The sequence below is a fragment of the Epinephelus lanceolatus genome, chromosome 17 (assembly GCF_041903045.1).
Source record: "Epinephelus lanceolatus isolate andai-2023 chromosome 17, ASM4190304v1, whole genome shotgun sequence".
NCBI classification, from domain to species: Eukaryota; Metazoa; Chordata; class Actinopteri; order Perciformes; family Serranidae; genus Epinephelus; species Epinephelus lanceolatus.
In genome coordinates this window covers 31,844,649-31,862,572 of record NC_135750.1, presented here as the reverse complement: position 1 = coordinate 31,862,572, position 17,924 = coordinate 31,844,649, and the positions used below count along the sequence as shown (strand labels likewise).

Here is a 17,924-nt window from a genome sequence, read left to right as displayed (position 1 = left end):
TTCTTTTCTGTGTTTTTATGTGAATATTTAAAGGGGAACACATTTACTAGACTAGTAAACAGGGAAACTTTTAAACAATGTTTATTTGGCTCCTCTATTCTGTATGGAACAGAGCATTTGTTGGCATAAATGTAAAATTAAGTTCTTGTTTACATGACATAAAAACCATATAGAAAAAGTCAAATGATCTCATCTCATGCAATCTACTGTGCAGTTATTTACAAAAATCTTTTGATGTGTTTGAGCCCTCTATGAATAATGTAGACCCAGTAGTGTTAGCACATTCGTCAGTTTTCTGGAAACACCACACCAAATATGAGCTGGCTCTGATCCATGTGTTTTATGATTTGGCCCAAGTTTGGAGGTGCGAACAGGTTTAGAATCAGCTCCAGTTAGCAGCTCTCATGCCAGCTTTGGTCCAGTTTTTGGCAGCTGGAATTGGATCATGGTACTTGGGTCAGTCCTGGGAGGTATTTCATCACAAGTCTAGCATTTGTCCAGTAATCAGATCACTGTTGGTCCAGGCCATTTTGGCGACCTAGATAAGGTTTCTGCTGCATGATGTCTCACTTACATCAGCCTTTTGGAAAACGTTCAACACTCTGATTGAATTCACTAGTTTGGGACAGTTTGGACCCGAGAGCATGACTCACAGATGGCAAACAGAGTACAAAAAGGGTTCTTGTGTGATGTGGCAGATAAACATGTGCAACAGGTAAGCAGTCAAAATAGGAAATTAGGTTAAAAGGGGCATAAACTGCAGGCAGGAGGATAGAGACACTATGATTTGGATGTTGCCTGATATCAGACAGAATTGTTAACTCATTACACTCTGTTTCCATCTTCAGTCTGACGTTGTGTCTAACTGATTTCTGTAGGGGAGAGGGACTCGATTATCCCTAACCAATTACTATCCATACCCACCTGAATCTAATGCCATTTTAAGTCCACACTGATGCATAGCCATGCTAACATACTGGTTTTGCCAGGGTTTTAAGAGTGGAGAAAAGTGAAGTAAAACAAACAACAATGCCAGACGATATTGAGAACACATGTTGATTTAGAACAGCCTCGTTAGCAGTGTCTGTCTTGTCTATAGCTCTCGCCTTTCTTGTTATTACTCCTCATTGGTTCAGGCCCACCACTTGACAATGCTTGACAGCAGCTTGACAATGGCGTTAGTCCCTCTCGTGGCACTGATTGGCTAATTGAGTCTCCCCCGCGGTGCTAATTGGTCATTTTTATTCTAAGCAAGGAACCGCTGTTTCTTGTCACGATGCAAGATGAAACAGTCAACTTGAACTCAGTGGAGTGCTTTACTCAAAGGTCTGGACCTAGACAAATTTATATAGCTCAAGTGATCTGAAAAAATGTGGGTGGAAATGGGCAGGCACTATGAGGGTAACTGAGGAAGTAGAAGCACATGTATGGGTGGCTGTTGGGATTGCATGACTGGAACTGGCAGGAAAACACTAAAGGCAACTGCATGTCAATGTACTGCATGGATTTCACTTGTATAGTGCTTTTCCGGTCTTCCAACCAGTCAAAGCGCTTCTTACACTTCATGTCACATTCACCCATTCACACACAGTCACACACTGATGGCCAAGGCCACCGTACATGGTGCTACCTGCTACTCAGTAACCAGTCACACACACTCACACACAGATGGAACAGCCATTTGGAGCAATTTGGGGTTCAGTATCTTGCCCAAGGATGCCTTCACATGTGGACTGCATGTTAGACTGGGAGGTGACAGGTGAGCTATCACAATGGATAGTACTCTAATCTTATTGCAACACTGGTAACACTCCAGTTCATGATATAACTGCTCCCATCAGCTGTAAAAGACAAAACATCTGCTGTGACACGGGGTGAAGTTGCCTGGTATGGTCCAGTACCATACTGCTGCAAGATTCAGTACTGGTAGGCACTACTAGAAAAAGGGGCCAGTAGCTGCCTGTCTAAACCAGTTAGATAAAGTTGGAAGATATTTACAGATTCAGACTTCATGGATCAATAACTCATTAGCATTTATTGGAGAAAAAAAAAAACAAAGTCACCTTTTTACTGTGCAGTGTCTCCAAATATTTAAAAACTTCACTCTTAGAAAACATTTTTTTAATGCACCCACAGCTCTGAAAATTCAAAGACAAATTTAGTGGTAATTTTCTTCTAATTTAAAACAAAACAGTTTATGATTTCTAAAGTTCTGTCAATGTTCACAAAATATTCTCTGGCATTTACACCACTGAAATAAACCATTTGCTGTGTTTCTCATATCTTTCTAACCCATACGGGCACTAAAAAATTGAATGCAAGTGTTCAGGGATACATGTAGCTGGTGGTAAGAACAATATGACGCGATGAAGTTCGGGGTAGTAGTACAGGCAAGAACTTCAATCTATTTTAACCCCTGTGCTATGACATCATTGATTGGGTATAGCATGAAGTGCAAAATTGCTTGAATGTTTTAATCCCAAAAGATAATTAACCATTTGACATTCAGTGTTTACTTGCCTTTAAAATAGATCTGTCTGGAGTTATCATATTCCTAAAAAGAACAAAAAGATGTGGCCAAATCTGCGAGAAGTTAAAATTAGAATGAAGAAAAATAGATGTCTGTGTCGAATAAATGGGAATAGACAGAACTGAGTAATCACAATACAATAAGATAACTTCAGATTCCAATGTCAGGCCCATCCTTGCCAAGTGCTTCCTCACTGTTAATGATTCAGCTGTTAGCAGCTGTGAGGAGCTGTGCAGTATTTCCACATTAAGAGATAATCCTTTTGAAGATGAAACACCTTCTGAATGCACCTCTCAGCTGGCTACTGTACAATGCCAACAAGGATCAAATAGGCCGCCTTGTTCTCAAGTAATAAGTCATTGAGGAAATACGGCAGAATATGTATGATCGCATTAATTGCCTGGCTGCTGAAGTTAAAGTATTTCTGTCTATTATCTCAACATGCCAGAACGCTGAGCAGTCAACAAATCTAATAGTGGTTCCCCTCTGCCTGGCCAGAGAGGCCTCTCTATCACTGCTCAGCAGCCACAGGGCACTGCAGGCATAATAGCAATCTCATTCCTCGCCACCCTGGGCTCAGCAGGCACCCAGACAGGCTTTCCATCATCACTAGCACGCAGCACAAGATGATATTTAAATGGAGTGGGCAATTAAGATGGATCAGAGTGTGTACAAATAGTATTGATCCAAAACAAGTGTGCAAGAGTGTGACTGCATTAGTAATATGGAAGCAAGAAGGGCTGCGTAGCTAAGGAGCTCATATTCCTCAAGAGAGCTGACATGCTTTATGTCACACCAGTAAAATAAATTAAATCCGCAGGATGCTACCAGGTACTGTCAGGGTTGAAGTACTATGCTCTCCAGCTATGCACTTGCTTGTTTTTCAAAGTAGGTCACCATGTATCAAGACTGAGGGCTGTGGTTTAAGCCTGGCATATAGCAAGACTGAGAAAGTCTGCAAAACGTAGGCAAATATCAAGGAAGAACACTGGTCAAATGTCAATAGGTCAATATTTCTAGAAGCAGAGTAGGGATTTCTGGCACAACTTCCAATGTGGACGGCAAAGGGAAAAGTCTGAGGAGGTAAAACTCCAGCAACACCTGTAAAAAGTTTCAGTTTTGGCTTGTGGCCTTCATCAGGGTCATCATAAAGCACATAACAAGGAACATTTAGATAAGATGAGCATGAAGAAAAACCTGTTTAAAAGGTTATACAAATATAGAAGACAACCAATGTCAGCCAATTGGGTCCCACACCGATAGGCTGGGTATGTGGCCATGTGGCTTTGGGCTATTCATATTTCCAACATGGCAGAGAAGTACAGGAGTGCCCAAAAATAGACATGGGGTGACACCATATTTGGTCCATAAACAGCAGAAGTGCATCTAAAGGGCAATACTTGAGCTTGTATAGTGTGGTGCAGAGATGACATGTTTTATAGGCCAACAAAGCTGTAAAGCCACATTCAGTGACGACCTCTGCAGTTTCATTTAGCCACCTGTAAGCAACCATGCTTAAAATTTCACAATACTGACATATGTTATGCCGTAAAACCAAATGCGAAAATCTCTTAAACTTGTGTTAACAACAGGTGACATTTCACTGAAAACATATTGAAAAAACCCACTGACTTCAAGGCAAGGGCACCTGAAGTGCAAAACTGCTAACTCATTTTTGCGATTTGGCACTCTGTAAAGAAAATTTCAACCCAAAATGGGCCTATAATGCAGCACTTTGAAAAGCACTTTACAAATATATATATATATATATATATACTAGGATAGCTAAGTGGTTATGACTACTAATTTTGACATGGGAGATCAAGGGTTCGTTACCTGGTCAGGGCGGGGTAACATATCCAGTCTGGACCCTAGGCTAGGTTCTTAATGTTGCTAGCTTTGAAACTGCAGACACAAGAGTCATACTGGTTAGGACGTCGCCTTGGTCAACAAGTTTTGCATCAGCCATTGAGGAACCAGGGCAACCTGATGAGAAATGGGCTGCTGGAACAAGACATAGATGGGGTTACATATATATGTATATATATACAGTACAGGCCAAAAGTTTGGACACACCTTCTCATTCAATGCGTTTTCTTTATTTTCATGACTATTTACATTGTAGATTCTCACTGAAGGCATCAAAACTATGAATGAACACATGTGGAGTTATGTACTTAACAAAAAAAGGTGAAATAACTGAAAACATGTTTTATATTCTAGTTTCTTCAAAATAGCCACCCTTTGCTCTGATTATGGCTTTGCACACTCTTGGCATTCTCTCGATGAGCTTCAAGAGGTAGTCACCTGAAATGGTTTCCACTTCACAGGTGTGCCTTAACAGGGTTAATTAGTGGAATTTCTTGCTTTATCAATGGGGTTGGGACCATCAGTTGTGTTGTGCAGAAGTCAGGTTAATACACAGCCGACAGCCCTATTGGACAACTGTTAAAATTCATATTATGGCAAGAACCAATCAGCTAACTAAAGAATAACCAGTGGCCATCATTACTTTAAGAAATGAAGGTCAGTCAGTCCGGAAAATTGCAAAAACTTTAAATGTGTCCCCAAGTGGAGTCGCAAAAACCATCAAGCGCTACAACGAAACTGGCACACATGAGGACCGACCCAGGAAAGGAAGACCAAGAGTCACCTCTGCTTCTGAGGATAAGTTCATCCGAGTCACCAGCCTCAGAAATCGCAAGTTAATAGCAGCTCAGATCAGAGACCAGATGAATACCACACAGAGTTCTAGCAGCAGACCCATCTCTAGAACAACTGTTAAGAGGAGACTGCGCCAATCAGGCCTTCATGGTCAAATAGCTGCTAGGAAACCACTGCTAAGGAGAGGCAACAAGCAGAAGAGATTTGTTTGGGCCAAGAAACACAAGGAATGGACATTAGACCAGTGGAAATCTGTGCTTTGGTCTGATGAGTCCAAATTTGAGATCTTTGGTTCCAACCGCCGTGTCTTTGTGAGACGCAGAAAAGGTGAACGGATGGATTCCACATGCCTGGTTCCCACTGTGAAGCATGGAGGAGGAGGTGTGATGGTGTGGGGGTGTTTTGCTGGTGACACTGTTGGGGATTTATTCAAAATTGAAGGCACACTGAACCAGCATGGCTACCACAGCATCCTGCAGCGACATGCCATCCCATCCGGTTTGCGTTTAGTTGGACGATCATTTAGTTTTCAACAGGACAATGACCCCAAACACACCTCCAGGCTGTGTAAGGGCTATTTGACCAAGAAGGAGAGTGATGGAGTGCTGCGGCAGATGACCTGGCCTCCACAGTCACCGGACCTGAACCCAATCGAGATGGTTTGGGGTGAGCTGGACCGCAGAGTGAAGGCAAAGGGGCCAACAAGTGCTAAACACCTCTGGGAACTTCTTCAAGACTGTTGGAAAACCATTTCAGGTGACTACCTCTTGAAGCTCATGGAGAGAATGCCAAGAGTGTGCAAAGCAGTAATCAGAGCAAAGGGTGGCTATTTTGAAGAAACTAGAATATAAAACATGTTTTCAGTTATTTCACCTTTTTTTGTTAAGTACATAACTCCACATGTGTTCATTCATAGTTTTGATGCCTTCAGTGAGAATCTACAATGTAAATAGTCATGAAAATAAAGAAAACGCATTGAATGAGAAGGTGTGTCCAAACTTTTGGCCTGTACTGTATATATATATATATATATATATATATACACAAAACACTAGTGTCTTCAAAAATGTAAAAGCAAAGATACAATGCAAAAAAAGGAAGAGGTCATAAGATCAAACTACAAAACTAAAAAACATCTGGAAGCAGAGCACTTTAATAAGTCATGAAACTAACTTGTGAGATTTTCCCAGAAAACCGACATTACCGCATCTTTGGTTGGACTTACATAATCATTTCTATGTCTATAAAAAATAAAGATAAAATGTGATGTTGCATTTCACTGAAATGTCTTGCAACAGGACTAGTTACATCATTTCACTTAATGGAGCTTGTTTGTTCAGTGATACGCTCTTTAAAGGAAAGTGAGATCTCGCCTGTGTGTATTACCACAGGGCGCTGTATCTTCAAAACACTATTTTGTTTTGCAGGTAATGAAATCCTTAATGCTGGTGGTCTTTCCAAAGGCAGGAGGGTTAAAAGACTTGAGACTTTTGGTATTGTGGCAGTTTATGCAGGCTCCACACTTAAAACTGCCTTGAGGAGGTGTTTAGTTGTGATACCGTTAAAGACTTCAAAATGCTGACATGCTCAAACAACTCTGTCCTTTGTGTTTCTTCCTCCATAGGTAGGTCTTTAAAGGTTTCTAAAGGTGGGTCATTTTAGAGGTGCAGGTCACAGGAATACCTTTATAGGAAGTTGAATGTTTGACAGAATGGCTGGGAATGACTGGTAGCAACTGAAAGGTCAGTTCACCCAAATGGCATAAAAATTCGGATGCTCAGCACTTGGAAAATGACATCTTCAATAAACTATAAATAACTGTGTTACTCTGGATAAACCACAGAGCACACTGTTGAGCAAATAGGGTCTATTTCTATGGTAGAAAACTGTTTAAATGGAAACTGTGAGCAATTTTCATTAGAACCTGTAATCCTCTAGGTCAGTAGATTTCAAGAGATTCCTCAAAATAAATCCAAAATTATCTGCATTGCTACCACCAGGTGTCATGGTGGCAGCCTCTTCATTATTATTCTGTCAGCTTCTAACATCTGACATTTTGTCTTGTCAAAGCAGAAGCAGCACAGGTGTGCAATTAATGACTGCTCTACTCTATTTAGGTGTTTATGCCATGTTCACGTCCCACAGGAGCTGTAGTAATTTTGAGTTTCAAACTTGTAAATAGGGTTTACATCAACATCCAAGACTGGGAAACTTTGAATTTCTAAAAGCAAACAAACATGGAGGACAACCAATAGTTGTATATTGTCAATGGAAGATATTTCTGACTCTTACATGACCAAGTCTGTATTCATAAAATCATCTTGAGTTTCCACTGGTGTATGTAGGGCCTGGAATTGTGCATGCTTACACTTCATTGGAACTATGCCATTGTTAATGGTATTATTAGATTCAAAATGTCTGCTATAAAAAAGATGTATTTTAAACCTTGCCATTCCCTCCCTGTCTAGTAATTTTCCCGAGTGTGTTCCATTCTTTAGTTTCAAGTCCTTTATTACGAATGCACAAGAATAACAGAGAAGCAGTCAGTGGATCTCAGGCTCTGTTCAACAATGCTCATTAAATATGTATGTATAAAAAAGACAGTTGTGCAAGTAAGAAAAAACACAATGAGAATCTAGGACATAGGATTGTGCAAATTAAAATATAGGGATAAACAAAAATAAAATATAAAATAAAAAATATGTAAATGTAATCATGATCTCCACGCCTACCTGTCCTCCAGTGGTGAAAAATACTAGAAATACAGCAAGTGCTGGATAAAGCAGTGAGTGACAACAACCTTGCTCACATTAAAGAGTACTGTTTGCGGTGGAAACTGTGTCTGAGGGGTTTTTGGTTCCAATTTTACTATAGTGAAAGTTTTTGGTGGAAACGGGTCTTTGGTTTCACACAGGACACAAACACTGATCTCCTGGGGGAAAGTCCTGTCCTGTAAACCACTCCAACCTGCCTCCTTACGCGGACTTTTGCTCTTAATACTACTTCCTTCTTTACTTCTGTCAGCACATTGGTCACGTTGCAGCCTTTACCAATTATGTGCATTAGGCCTATAGACAAATTCTGGTGCATTCCATCTGTAGGTATACATGCCAACAGTGCATGAAACCAGCCTGTTTCACTCTAACTGCCCAGTCCACAACCTGCTTACCTGGACTACTACACCAGGGGTAAATGGGATTTTTTGGGTAGTACTGACCCTTTAAAGAGAGGGCTGCAAGAGGATGTAGAGTAAGCCAGTGACACTTGCACTCTTATTTCAATTCATGATTATTTTTGGATCGATAACCTTTGACCTGTGGGTCTATAGTTTGGGTATCAGTCACGTCTTTGCCACAGGAATGACAAAAAAACTACAATATTTCTACAATAAATGTAGCTGTTCTTAAATTCAATTGTATAATGATAAATGTCTCATTCTGATTTTTGTTTTTAGAATTTTGGCAGAATTATAGCAGGCTTAACAAAGACCATTTGCAAACAGACACACAGACAGTACAGTGGAATAATGAAACTGACAGCACATGCATTAATGGCATAATATCCAGTCAAATCCAGATCACAGGAATAAGAGGAGATAATAAAGTGTTGAATATGAGTCACTCACACGGCTCTGTGAGCGGAGGCGTGCAGCCAACTGTAGCATGCAGGCAGCTCTGCCAGCACTGGCTCCTCCACTCGGAGGGGAGGATTCACTAAACTGCAGCTCATGATCGCCTTCGCTGTGTCGCCTGTTAGTGTGGAGGTGTAGTAGTCATGACAGCCTCAAACACCGGCCAGCTCCCCCCACCACCTCCGCCTCCTCCCACGGCTCGCTGTGGACGCTCCTCTCAGGCGCATTGCTGCGCTTCCCTCGCTCTCCCCGGCGTTGTTTTTGGACCATAGTGTCCCGCAGTGACCATCGACTGACTGCCGGGACTGCAGCAAGTAGTGTGTGTGCTCGGTGTACCCAGAGAGCTCAGGCATGCCATCTGTCTCGACTGGAAACACTGTTGTCTGGGCCGACGTTCGCTTTACTACTTGAGGGAATCAAAGTTGCTGCAATGGAGACTTCGGAGAGTGATGCAGCGGTCACATACTTGGGGAAAACTGAGGACAGAGACGGCTATTATGATCTGGAGCATCTGCCACCTCTGCTGGAGGATGAGGTGAGACTGATTTTATATGGATGTTATAATAAATGTTGTGATTCATTTTTATTTTATGTTTAAGAGGTAAATCAGTTGCAGAGGCTTTCTTAAGGCCTTTGGTTAGGCTGTAAGAATATTGGAATTGCACATTAGCTGCCTCAGGACTCAGAATTTCATGATGAAATGTCAAAGGTCTGCACCACATTGATGCTGCATTCTTTGTCACCCAAGCAGCAGTCACAACTTATTCCTAATACCAGAGACAGAAGTATTTAGAGTAAGGTAAAAGTACCAATAATCTAAAAAAATAAGTAAAAGGCCTGCATTCGAAAATCTACTGAAGGAAAAGTACAATGGTATAAGCACATGCATTTGTTTTCATTCTTTGGACATTGGACTGAATTATTTCTCTCTCTTTTTCCGTGAAATATTGAATAATTTAACCTAGTGTGGGGCATTGTACAGAAAATTAAATTATTTAAAATATTTTTTTATGAAATATTGCATCCATATTGTAGGGTTGACTATTGGTGCTTTTGCAAGGTATTTATAGAATAAAGTTTTTAATAATCATTAGTATTGTTGGTGTAATGACTAAGTGGGTGAAGGCAAATAATAGAGGAACAGAACAGTCTGTAAGTTAAAAAAAAAGACATCAATTTACTTAATGCAGCCTTTAAAACCAGGAGAAGACAACACTTTATCTTAATTCTGAGATGACATCTAGTCTGATATCACGATATTGATATAATATCGATATTGCCCAGCCCTAATATTACCTATTTCAGCCTTGAACCGCTATTAAAATGAAATGAAAGTTTGGAGGGTAAATCACTCTTTGGTAGAACTGCAAACAACTTGTAAACATGTTAAATGTGACCAGACTTGTGTCACAAGCCAATGTATTGTATTTTGAAAGCTTACCATATGTATAAACTTTAGCAGTAAAATAAATGTAGCGCAGTAAAAAGTACAATATTTCCATCTGATATGTAACTGAGTTGAAGCATAAAGCAGCATAAAATTGATGTACTCAAGTGAAGTGCAAGTATCTGAAAACTGTACTTGAGTAATGTGCGTTTGAAAGTGTTACGGAACTTCAGTCAAACATTAATACATTGACTACTGCCACTTTCCTCCACTGTTCCTCTCAGTCTCAGCGTGCACACCCCCCGTCTAATCAGAACCTTGGAGCTCAGAGGCAAACTTATGTAGGACAGCATATTTAACTTGAGGGGGGTGAGAGAGACTTCCAGCTTTCCTCTGCACTGTTCTCAAGGGAAACTGTCTATTTATGGGGCTGCTGCTGCTGCTGCTGCTGCTGCTTGAAGTGGCACTTTTCTGCCCTGTAATTGTGCTCAACCCCACTAGATCACATCGATATGCTTTGTTCACAATCTGCCGCAACTCTCCTGCACCTACAAGAGAGTCATAGAGCAATTCAGATAGACACTTCTGCTGCAGCCAGTCAGAGATAATACAGTCATTTTCAGTTGTTGAAAGACAATCCAGACATTAAGACTTTCACAGTCAAGAGTAAAAATAAGTTCCTATTGAGGGATACTCTGGTGTGGCATAAATAATGTCATGGAAGATAAAGTACTGGATATAGTGTTTGACAGTTGCTGCTTTGTGATACCCCACACTCCCCTCTCCCACCCCTCTGTCTGAGTTAAGGCCAGCTTTTGTGCTCACTTGCAAACCGAACAGAAGATTCTGTAATGATGAGACCACAGCATTATGTCGGATGTCGTGTGGAATATCTGAGATCACTGCGTCTGCCAAGGATAAATGGGGCCATTTGGTAATAGTGGATCACAGATGATGTAGTGTGTTCATGTGGGTGTGTAAAGTCACTTCATGGCATAAAAAGTGTGTGTGTATGTGTACAGGATGTACTTTGTGTACCAAATGCCCTTGCTACTAAAGAAAATTCAGGATTTTCTGCTGCTAGTGTAAAAATTAGAACACTGTTCAAGGTGATGTTTTTAATAATAATAATTTTTTAATAAAATATGACCATAGACCAGACAGAGGTGGGCCAAGTCAGTGTTTTGCAAGTCACAAGTAGGGGCCGTTTCACAGTCGACGCATGCAACGTGAGCAAGCGACGCAAGTGATGTGAGCAACGCACTTGCTTTCACAGTCAACACACTGAACGCAAGTGACGCGGGCGACACTTGAAATGCAATACATCGCTCGCACAATAGGGGGTAGCAGAGTCACCGGTACATTCTGGCTAGCTAGTACTGCTGTAGCTAGCTAGTACGGCTAGAGTGCAGGGCACCAGAACTGTCATATAAATGGGGGTGTGCCTGTACGAGTTCACAAAGTTTTTCCTCCTGGCCCGCCATATCTCATACCTGCTTCTTCTGTGAATAACAAAAAGTGGTTAATTTCAAGTACGTCGCTTGCATTATCAACCCCACTGGCAACGCATGGTATTACACGCGCCGCTGTGTCGCGTATCAAAAAATAGACAACACATTTTGAGACGCAAGTATGCATCATGGTGGCCAATGCATCTCGATGCGTCCCAGTGCATTCGCGTCTGCGTGCCTTTGCGTCGACTATGAAACTGCCCTAACTCTCAGGTCTCTGCCAACAAGTTCCAAGTCAAGACAGGTGAGTCCCAAATCCAAAACTTTGAGTTTCAAGTCCTAAACAAGTCATAATGCACTCCGCATCAAATGTAGTGCCATTTTACACCATGGTCATATTACCTAACCAACGTAATTGCATCATCAGGTGAGTTATATGACACTTACCCGGTTACAGTTGTCATGAATGGGAAATAAGCTATAGAGACATAAACCGTTTTTGTTTTTTGTACGTGAGACTGTAGACATGTTTATTTCTGCTGCAAAGTTGGGCATTTTAACATGGAGGTTGAGGCCTCAGATGACCATTTGATGAGTTTTTGCACCTTCATTTTTCAGCCCGGGGGTTACTGCTTGAATTTGACACAGGCAGGGCTATTCACAGTTTCTCATAATTAAGATCATACTTTTATATAATGACTCTGCTGTCAGTCCTACAGGCTGTCATGTTGCAGTGGATAGATCATTTCCACAAAACTAAGATCTTTGTGCTGTGGGCTTTATTATGTGAAATTCTAGCCCACAGGTGTTTTCTCGAAATTTAGATAAATGTCTCAAGAGAAGCCTGAGGTTTGCATTTACTTCTTCATTCTTAATTACAATGCAAGATATCAGCATGTCAGTTTTTGTTTCATTAAAAAATTCAAGCTTATTCAGTGGGTGTGATATTGGAGCCTGTGAGCGAGTTCAGGCCAACAGCCTGGTTCATGCTGCAGTCATGTGATACCCTGTGTATTTTGCAGCACATTTCCAGTATCTATACATATGACAACATATACTATGAGATGACAGAAATACTGTGTCTTAACCTGCAGAGACTTTGATATCCAGCATATGCAGAGGTAACTCTCTGTTCAATATCCATAAGGACCTCAAACCACCAACCTGTGACACAAATTGACCACTACACTATACACACTACACTATACACACTACACTATACACACTAACATGTTTATTGTACAAAACAGCTGGCAAATGTACTTAAAGAAAACTGTTGAAGTATTAGATTTTCTAGCAAGGCTCCAAATGTGACTTGCCACAACACATTAAGCACAGCCTTAGCTCAGGCAGGATACAATGTCAAGCTCAGCTCACATCCCAGCTACATCAGCATGATTCCTTATTATGCAGCCAATTGGAAAATCTCATTTAGGGTGCTCTATTTAAACTGCTTTGGCCTGCCTACTGTTGCTGCATCCTCTGCGAGCTGCTTTGCAACCCAACTCCACCCCAGCTCCTCCTTTTCATGTTGTGTCGAACTTATCAATGTCATTTCTGTTTGTCATTGATGCTTGCTCTGTTATGGTCCTGGGGGGTCTTTGCTGCTGCTCTCCCTGCCTTAGGCTTTCCATGTAGGCGCATGGAAGAGCAGGGAGGTTTGCTCTCTCTGCCTCAGCCCTTCCATGTAGGCGCATGGAAGAGCAGGAAGGTTTGCTCTCTCTGCCTCAGGCTTTCCTCGTGGTCCTGACTGAATTATATTTATTGCAGTGCACATGACATTATACTGTCTTTTTCTACACCTAAAACAAAGGTTGAGCTATAGAGGACAGACAGTTTCAAGAGAGGTGAACAACTGCATCTTTCTCAAGGACAAACGCAGCTTCCACCTTTCTCACCTACATAGAGAAAGATGGAGTTCTCCAGGAGTACAATCTCAAACAGCATCACTGAACATACACATCAGTATGACAGGTGTGGTGAGGAAGGAAAGATGACTTTCTCAGCCTTAGAGTGAATACAGTTCAAATGTATTGCTGAACAAAAACATGAGGTTTTACTTTGTTGTTCTTGAAGAAGTTTCTCCATCCTCCAGAGACCTGAACTTCTGTTTGGTATGCATTTTTAATTTCTCCTAGCTATTTGGAATTAGTAGGACCAGATAAGTATAAAAAAAACCCTAAACATTTTCAATGATAATAGAGTCCCAATATCCTCAAACAAGACAAGCTTAAAGTCTCAATGTCCTCAAATGAACTGATGATAAATTCCCAATATCTTCAAACAAATACTTTCTAATTAACAGTGTCTTAGCTTGTTACCATTGCTAAACTTAGTCAAACTGCATATCAATGGCATATCAAACAACAAACATTATGAATCATTCGTAAACAAGTTTCAACCATTAAATTTGAGCAGGTTTTGTACCTTGACCACTTTTGCGTCGAGATCAGCTGCAGACTGACTTGGCAGACATTGCTGCCATCTTGTTTTTACATTTTTACATGGATTAGTGTATTGTGCTTTTGCTACCACTAGCAGGTCTTAGTTAAGCAGAATGAAGTATACGTAGGGTGACCATATTTTGATTTCCAAAAAAGAGGACACTCGGCCCGGCCACAAGATAGCCTACTTAAAGGGAAATTTTGGTTTATTTCAACCCGTCTCCTATCGTCCTAAATTTGTTTCAAGTCACTAGTGGCATAGAAATAATAGTTAGCATGTTAGCCGTTAGCCTAGATACAGCCGTAGCGTCAGACCTGTTAAAACGTAATTGAACGGGCATCCTTTCAAGTGCAAAGTTAGTCCACTAAACAAGCTTTTTCTCCACAAAGACCGCCTCATATCGTTAGGATAAATGTCAGAGAACATATAGAAAACGACATGTAAATGTGTTGTCTTACCTTACAGGTAACGATATGAGGCGGTCTTTGTGGAGAAAAAGCTTGTTTAGTGGACTAACTCTGCACTTGAAAGGATGCCCGTTCAATTACGTTTTAACAGGTCTGACACTACAGCTGTATCTAGGCTAATGGCTAACATGCTAACTATTATTTTTAAGTCACTAGTGACTTGAAACAAATTTAGGACGATAGGAGACGGGTTGAAATAAACTGAAATTTCCCTTTAAATGATACTCGCAGTTTACTCAAAGATGCCTTATAATTTTAATATATTTAAAGTTTATATGGATAGAAAATTCAGTTATATTACAAATAATATCTCTCAAAGACAGAAATTCAGATAGGCCCCTATAGATAGGGGACACATACACACACTAGAGTGTGGCTACCTAATCTGAGCCCGACGGGTCCTGACGGTAGGCCTACCCGACGGGTCGGGCCGGGTTCGGTCAAAAATGTATAAATTGTATTCGGGCTCGAGTCGGATTCGGTCAGCTTTCAGTGAAAATGTAGTGTAAAAATAAATAAAATCCTATTGTCTGTCCTGTTTATTGCTTGGGGACTGTTATTTACGTGACAATACCTGAACAGAACACACACACATTGGCTGTTTGTTTCTACCTCTCCCCTCGCTGGAAGCATCGGACCTTCCGCCACCCGCCTCCGCCTTGATTAAACGCTGAAAATTAAATAAAAGAGGGAGACAGGTTTTTCCTATTTTCCTCCCTCCCTCTCCCCTGACTGGAAGCCTCGGACCTCCTGCCGCCCGCTCCCGTCTCAAACGCAGAGGTCTCTCCCTCTCGCCTGTTAAATAGCCTGTAACCATAACAACTGTGTGACACAAACTCAGTGCTTTAGTAATTAAATAATGTCGGGCTCGGTTCGGAAAACGGGACATTATCATCAATTTATAAACACCCCCCAGACGCCCCGGACAGGACGTGAAAAGTGGACATGTCCAGGCAAAAGAGGACGTTTGGTCAGCCTAAGTATAAGGTGCAGAAAACCCAAAATGTAATAGTCCTCATACGAGGACACAGAGTCTTAGGGGGCTATTAGAGAACAAACTGGGTAGTAGCAACCAGGTAATCTGAATTTGAGACCCCTGTATTTCACCATTGCATACAGTGCTATTAATCATTGAGACAGGATTTATTTTTTTTAAGCTCTGGTTGTGCAATGTAACAGTTTTTCTATGGTCAGCAGTTTTACCCTATGGTTACACTACAGAGGTGGCAGTAATGACCCAAGATAAGCAAAAATACATCACAAAGGCAGAAAAGAAAAAGACTGTTTGCTAGTTAACATGGACATAAACAATGGTGAAGATAAAATACTTAAAAATGGGCATTGCTAATGTTTTACAAGGAAGTTCAAAAAGTTAAAATATTTTAATTTGTCTACCATTACTGTTGTGGATATTCTCTACCAGCCTAACCTAATTTGACCGTCCTGCTCTCATCCACTAAAGTGAAAAAATCTCTATATAAAAAAATCTATCTATCGTCTCCCTGATTTTATGTGAACACAGCATTAGACCTCAGGGATAGACAGTGCTTTTTGGCGTTGAACACCAAATGTAAACACAACAGGGCATCTTCGATTCACCAGATTAGCCAAAACCAGACATTCCCATTTGGTTGCCTTATCTCTCTATCTGTATCTTTGCAAGAAGGCACTCTGTTAAAGCTGCCATGTTGCTCCTGATGCCAACATTGCATTATCACTGTGTTATGTAGTACTCATCTCCACCTCAGCATCCACCTGTAAAGTCTAGTTTCTCCAGGCTTTAGGCAGAACTTTGTTATCTCCCTCCAGCTCCCCTCTGTGCTGCAGAAAGTGATGAGGTCACAGCCTTAACGCCACACTTTAACTTTGCACACTCTGTATTTACATTTTAATAAATCCGTTCCACATGAGGCGGCTGACTGGAGCGCAGTAGAGAGCAGGGACTGTTTTGAAAACTCTTGTTTGGTGGTGCGTTTAGGTGCTCATGGAGTGGAAGGAAACGTGAATGCTCTGCCTTCTGGTCTCTATGGCTTGATATTAAAATGTATGATGTGCTGCAGAGAGTCCCCTCCCCATTAAAACTGCTTTCTGAAGTAGCTGAATCATTATATTAAAGTAGCTTGCCGGACTTGACTTGGAAGTTTCTAGTTTCTATGTCTGTGTAAGTATCCAGATAGCAGACACATTTAGGCCTAATCTGGGACACTTTTGGCACTTACGACTCAGTTACGGCACCTGCAAGTGTTGCGTGAGCCAGACAGCTCCCACATGTAAAGAGCCGGGGCCTGATTTGGGTTATGGTAAGTGTTGTGTGGGTCAGATGTGGTCCAAATATCACGTGCCCAACTTGACATGAATTACTGCAAGTGTTGTGTGGGTTCAGCTCTAATTAGTTGTTGCGCTCTGCTTCCTTCTGTCCCCTATTGTTTTGAGACAACAGCAAATGGCCGACCTAGCTAAATGCTAAATGGTTACAAGCTAAAAAAATTTGACAAAAGGGATTAATAGAGTTCCTATTAACATTTGCCCTCCTATAAGCACTGGATTAAACGAGAGCACTGATGCAGATCAGGGTTGAAGAAATTCAAACAACCTAATTCTTTTTTTCTTTTTTTTTTTTTTTACAGTGTAATACAACTAACATAGTGTGCGTGTGTGTGTGTGTGTGTGTGTGTGTGTATTAACTGTATATATGTTTGTGTGCACTTACCTGGACATCCTTGTATGTGTGTCTGTCCGCAGGAGAATGTATCTTTGGCAGACATCCTGTCACTGCGGGACAGCTGTCTGTCTGAGGAGGAGGTGTGGGCGGTGTGTGCAGAGTGCGTCCTGGCGCTGCAGAGCATCCGACCCTCCCACCTCTTCCACACCCTGTGCATAACACCGGACACTCTGGCCTTCAACGCTCATGGGAATGTTTGCTTCATGGAGCAGCTCAGTGGTGAGTCTACAGCATGGACACACAGGGTCATTTACACATTTGTGTAATAATTAAACCATTTTTGTGACATTGTTTGCCCTTTAATTAGCATTTTTTGCATATTTGGCTTATATCCTGCCTTCATCTTACATGCTACTGATCAAGTTGACTGGTATCTTGTTTTTATCATTACACAGATCTTCTCATGCCTGCACATTTAGCAACCAGAAATCAAAACATTTTAGATCAGACCTGCATTGCAGAGTTTAAATGTGACATTGTCCTGCAACTGCGTTTTAAGCTCTCCTGATTTGTGTAAGTTTTCCTCCTTCAAATTGCTGCTTGAAAATACATAAGTGTCTCACTGTTGGACTTTGGGTCTGCTCTGATTTGCATGCAAACATCCTTCTCTTTCACAGCTCTTCCCGT

At 41.2% G+C, this 17,924-nt stretch overlaps 1 protein-coding gene across 4 annotated transcripts in view; it reads left to right on the top strand.

The window, feature by feature from the left end:
• Positions 1-8,944: 8,944 nt before the first annotated feature.
• The window catches only part of kndc1 (kinase non-catalytic C-lobe domain containing 1), a 61,873-nt gene continuing 52,893 nt past the window's right edge, over positions 8,945-17,924 (top strand). For all 4 annotated transcript variants that reach the window (XR_013493683.1, XR_013493685.1, XR_013493684.1 and 1 more), the window contains exons 1-2: positions 8,945-9,360; positions 17,318-17,516. Coding sequence is in view for 1 of the 4 variants with exons in the window: in XM_033613477.2 (XP_033469368.2) it covers positions 9,256-9,360; positions 17,318-17,516 (304 nt within the window). In the remaining 3 variants the exon portion in view is untranslated. The remainder of the gene's footprint in view (positions 9,361-17,317; positions 17,517-17,924) is intronic.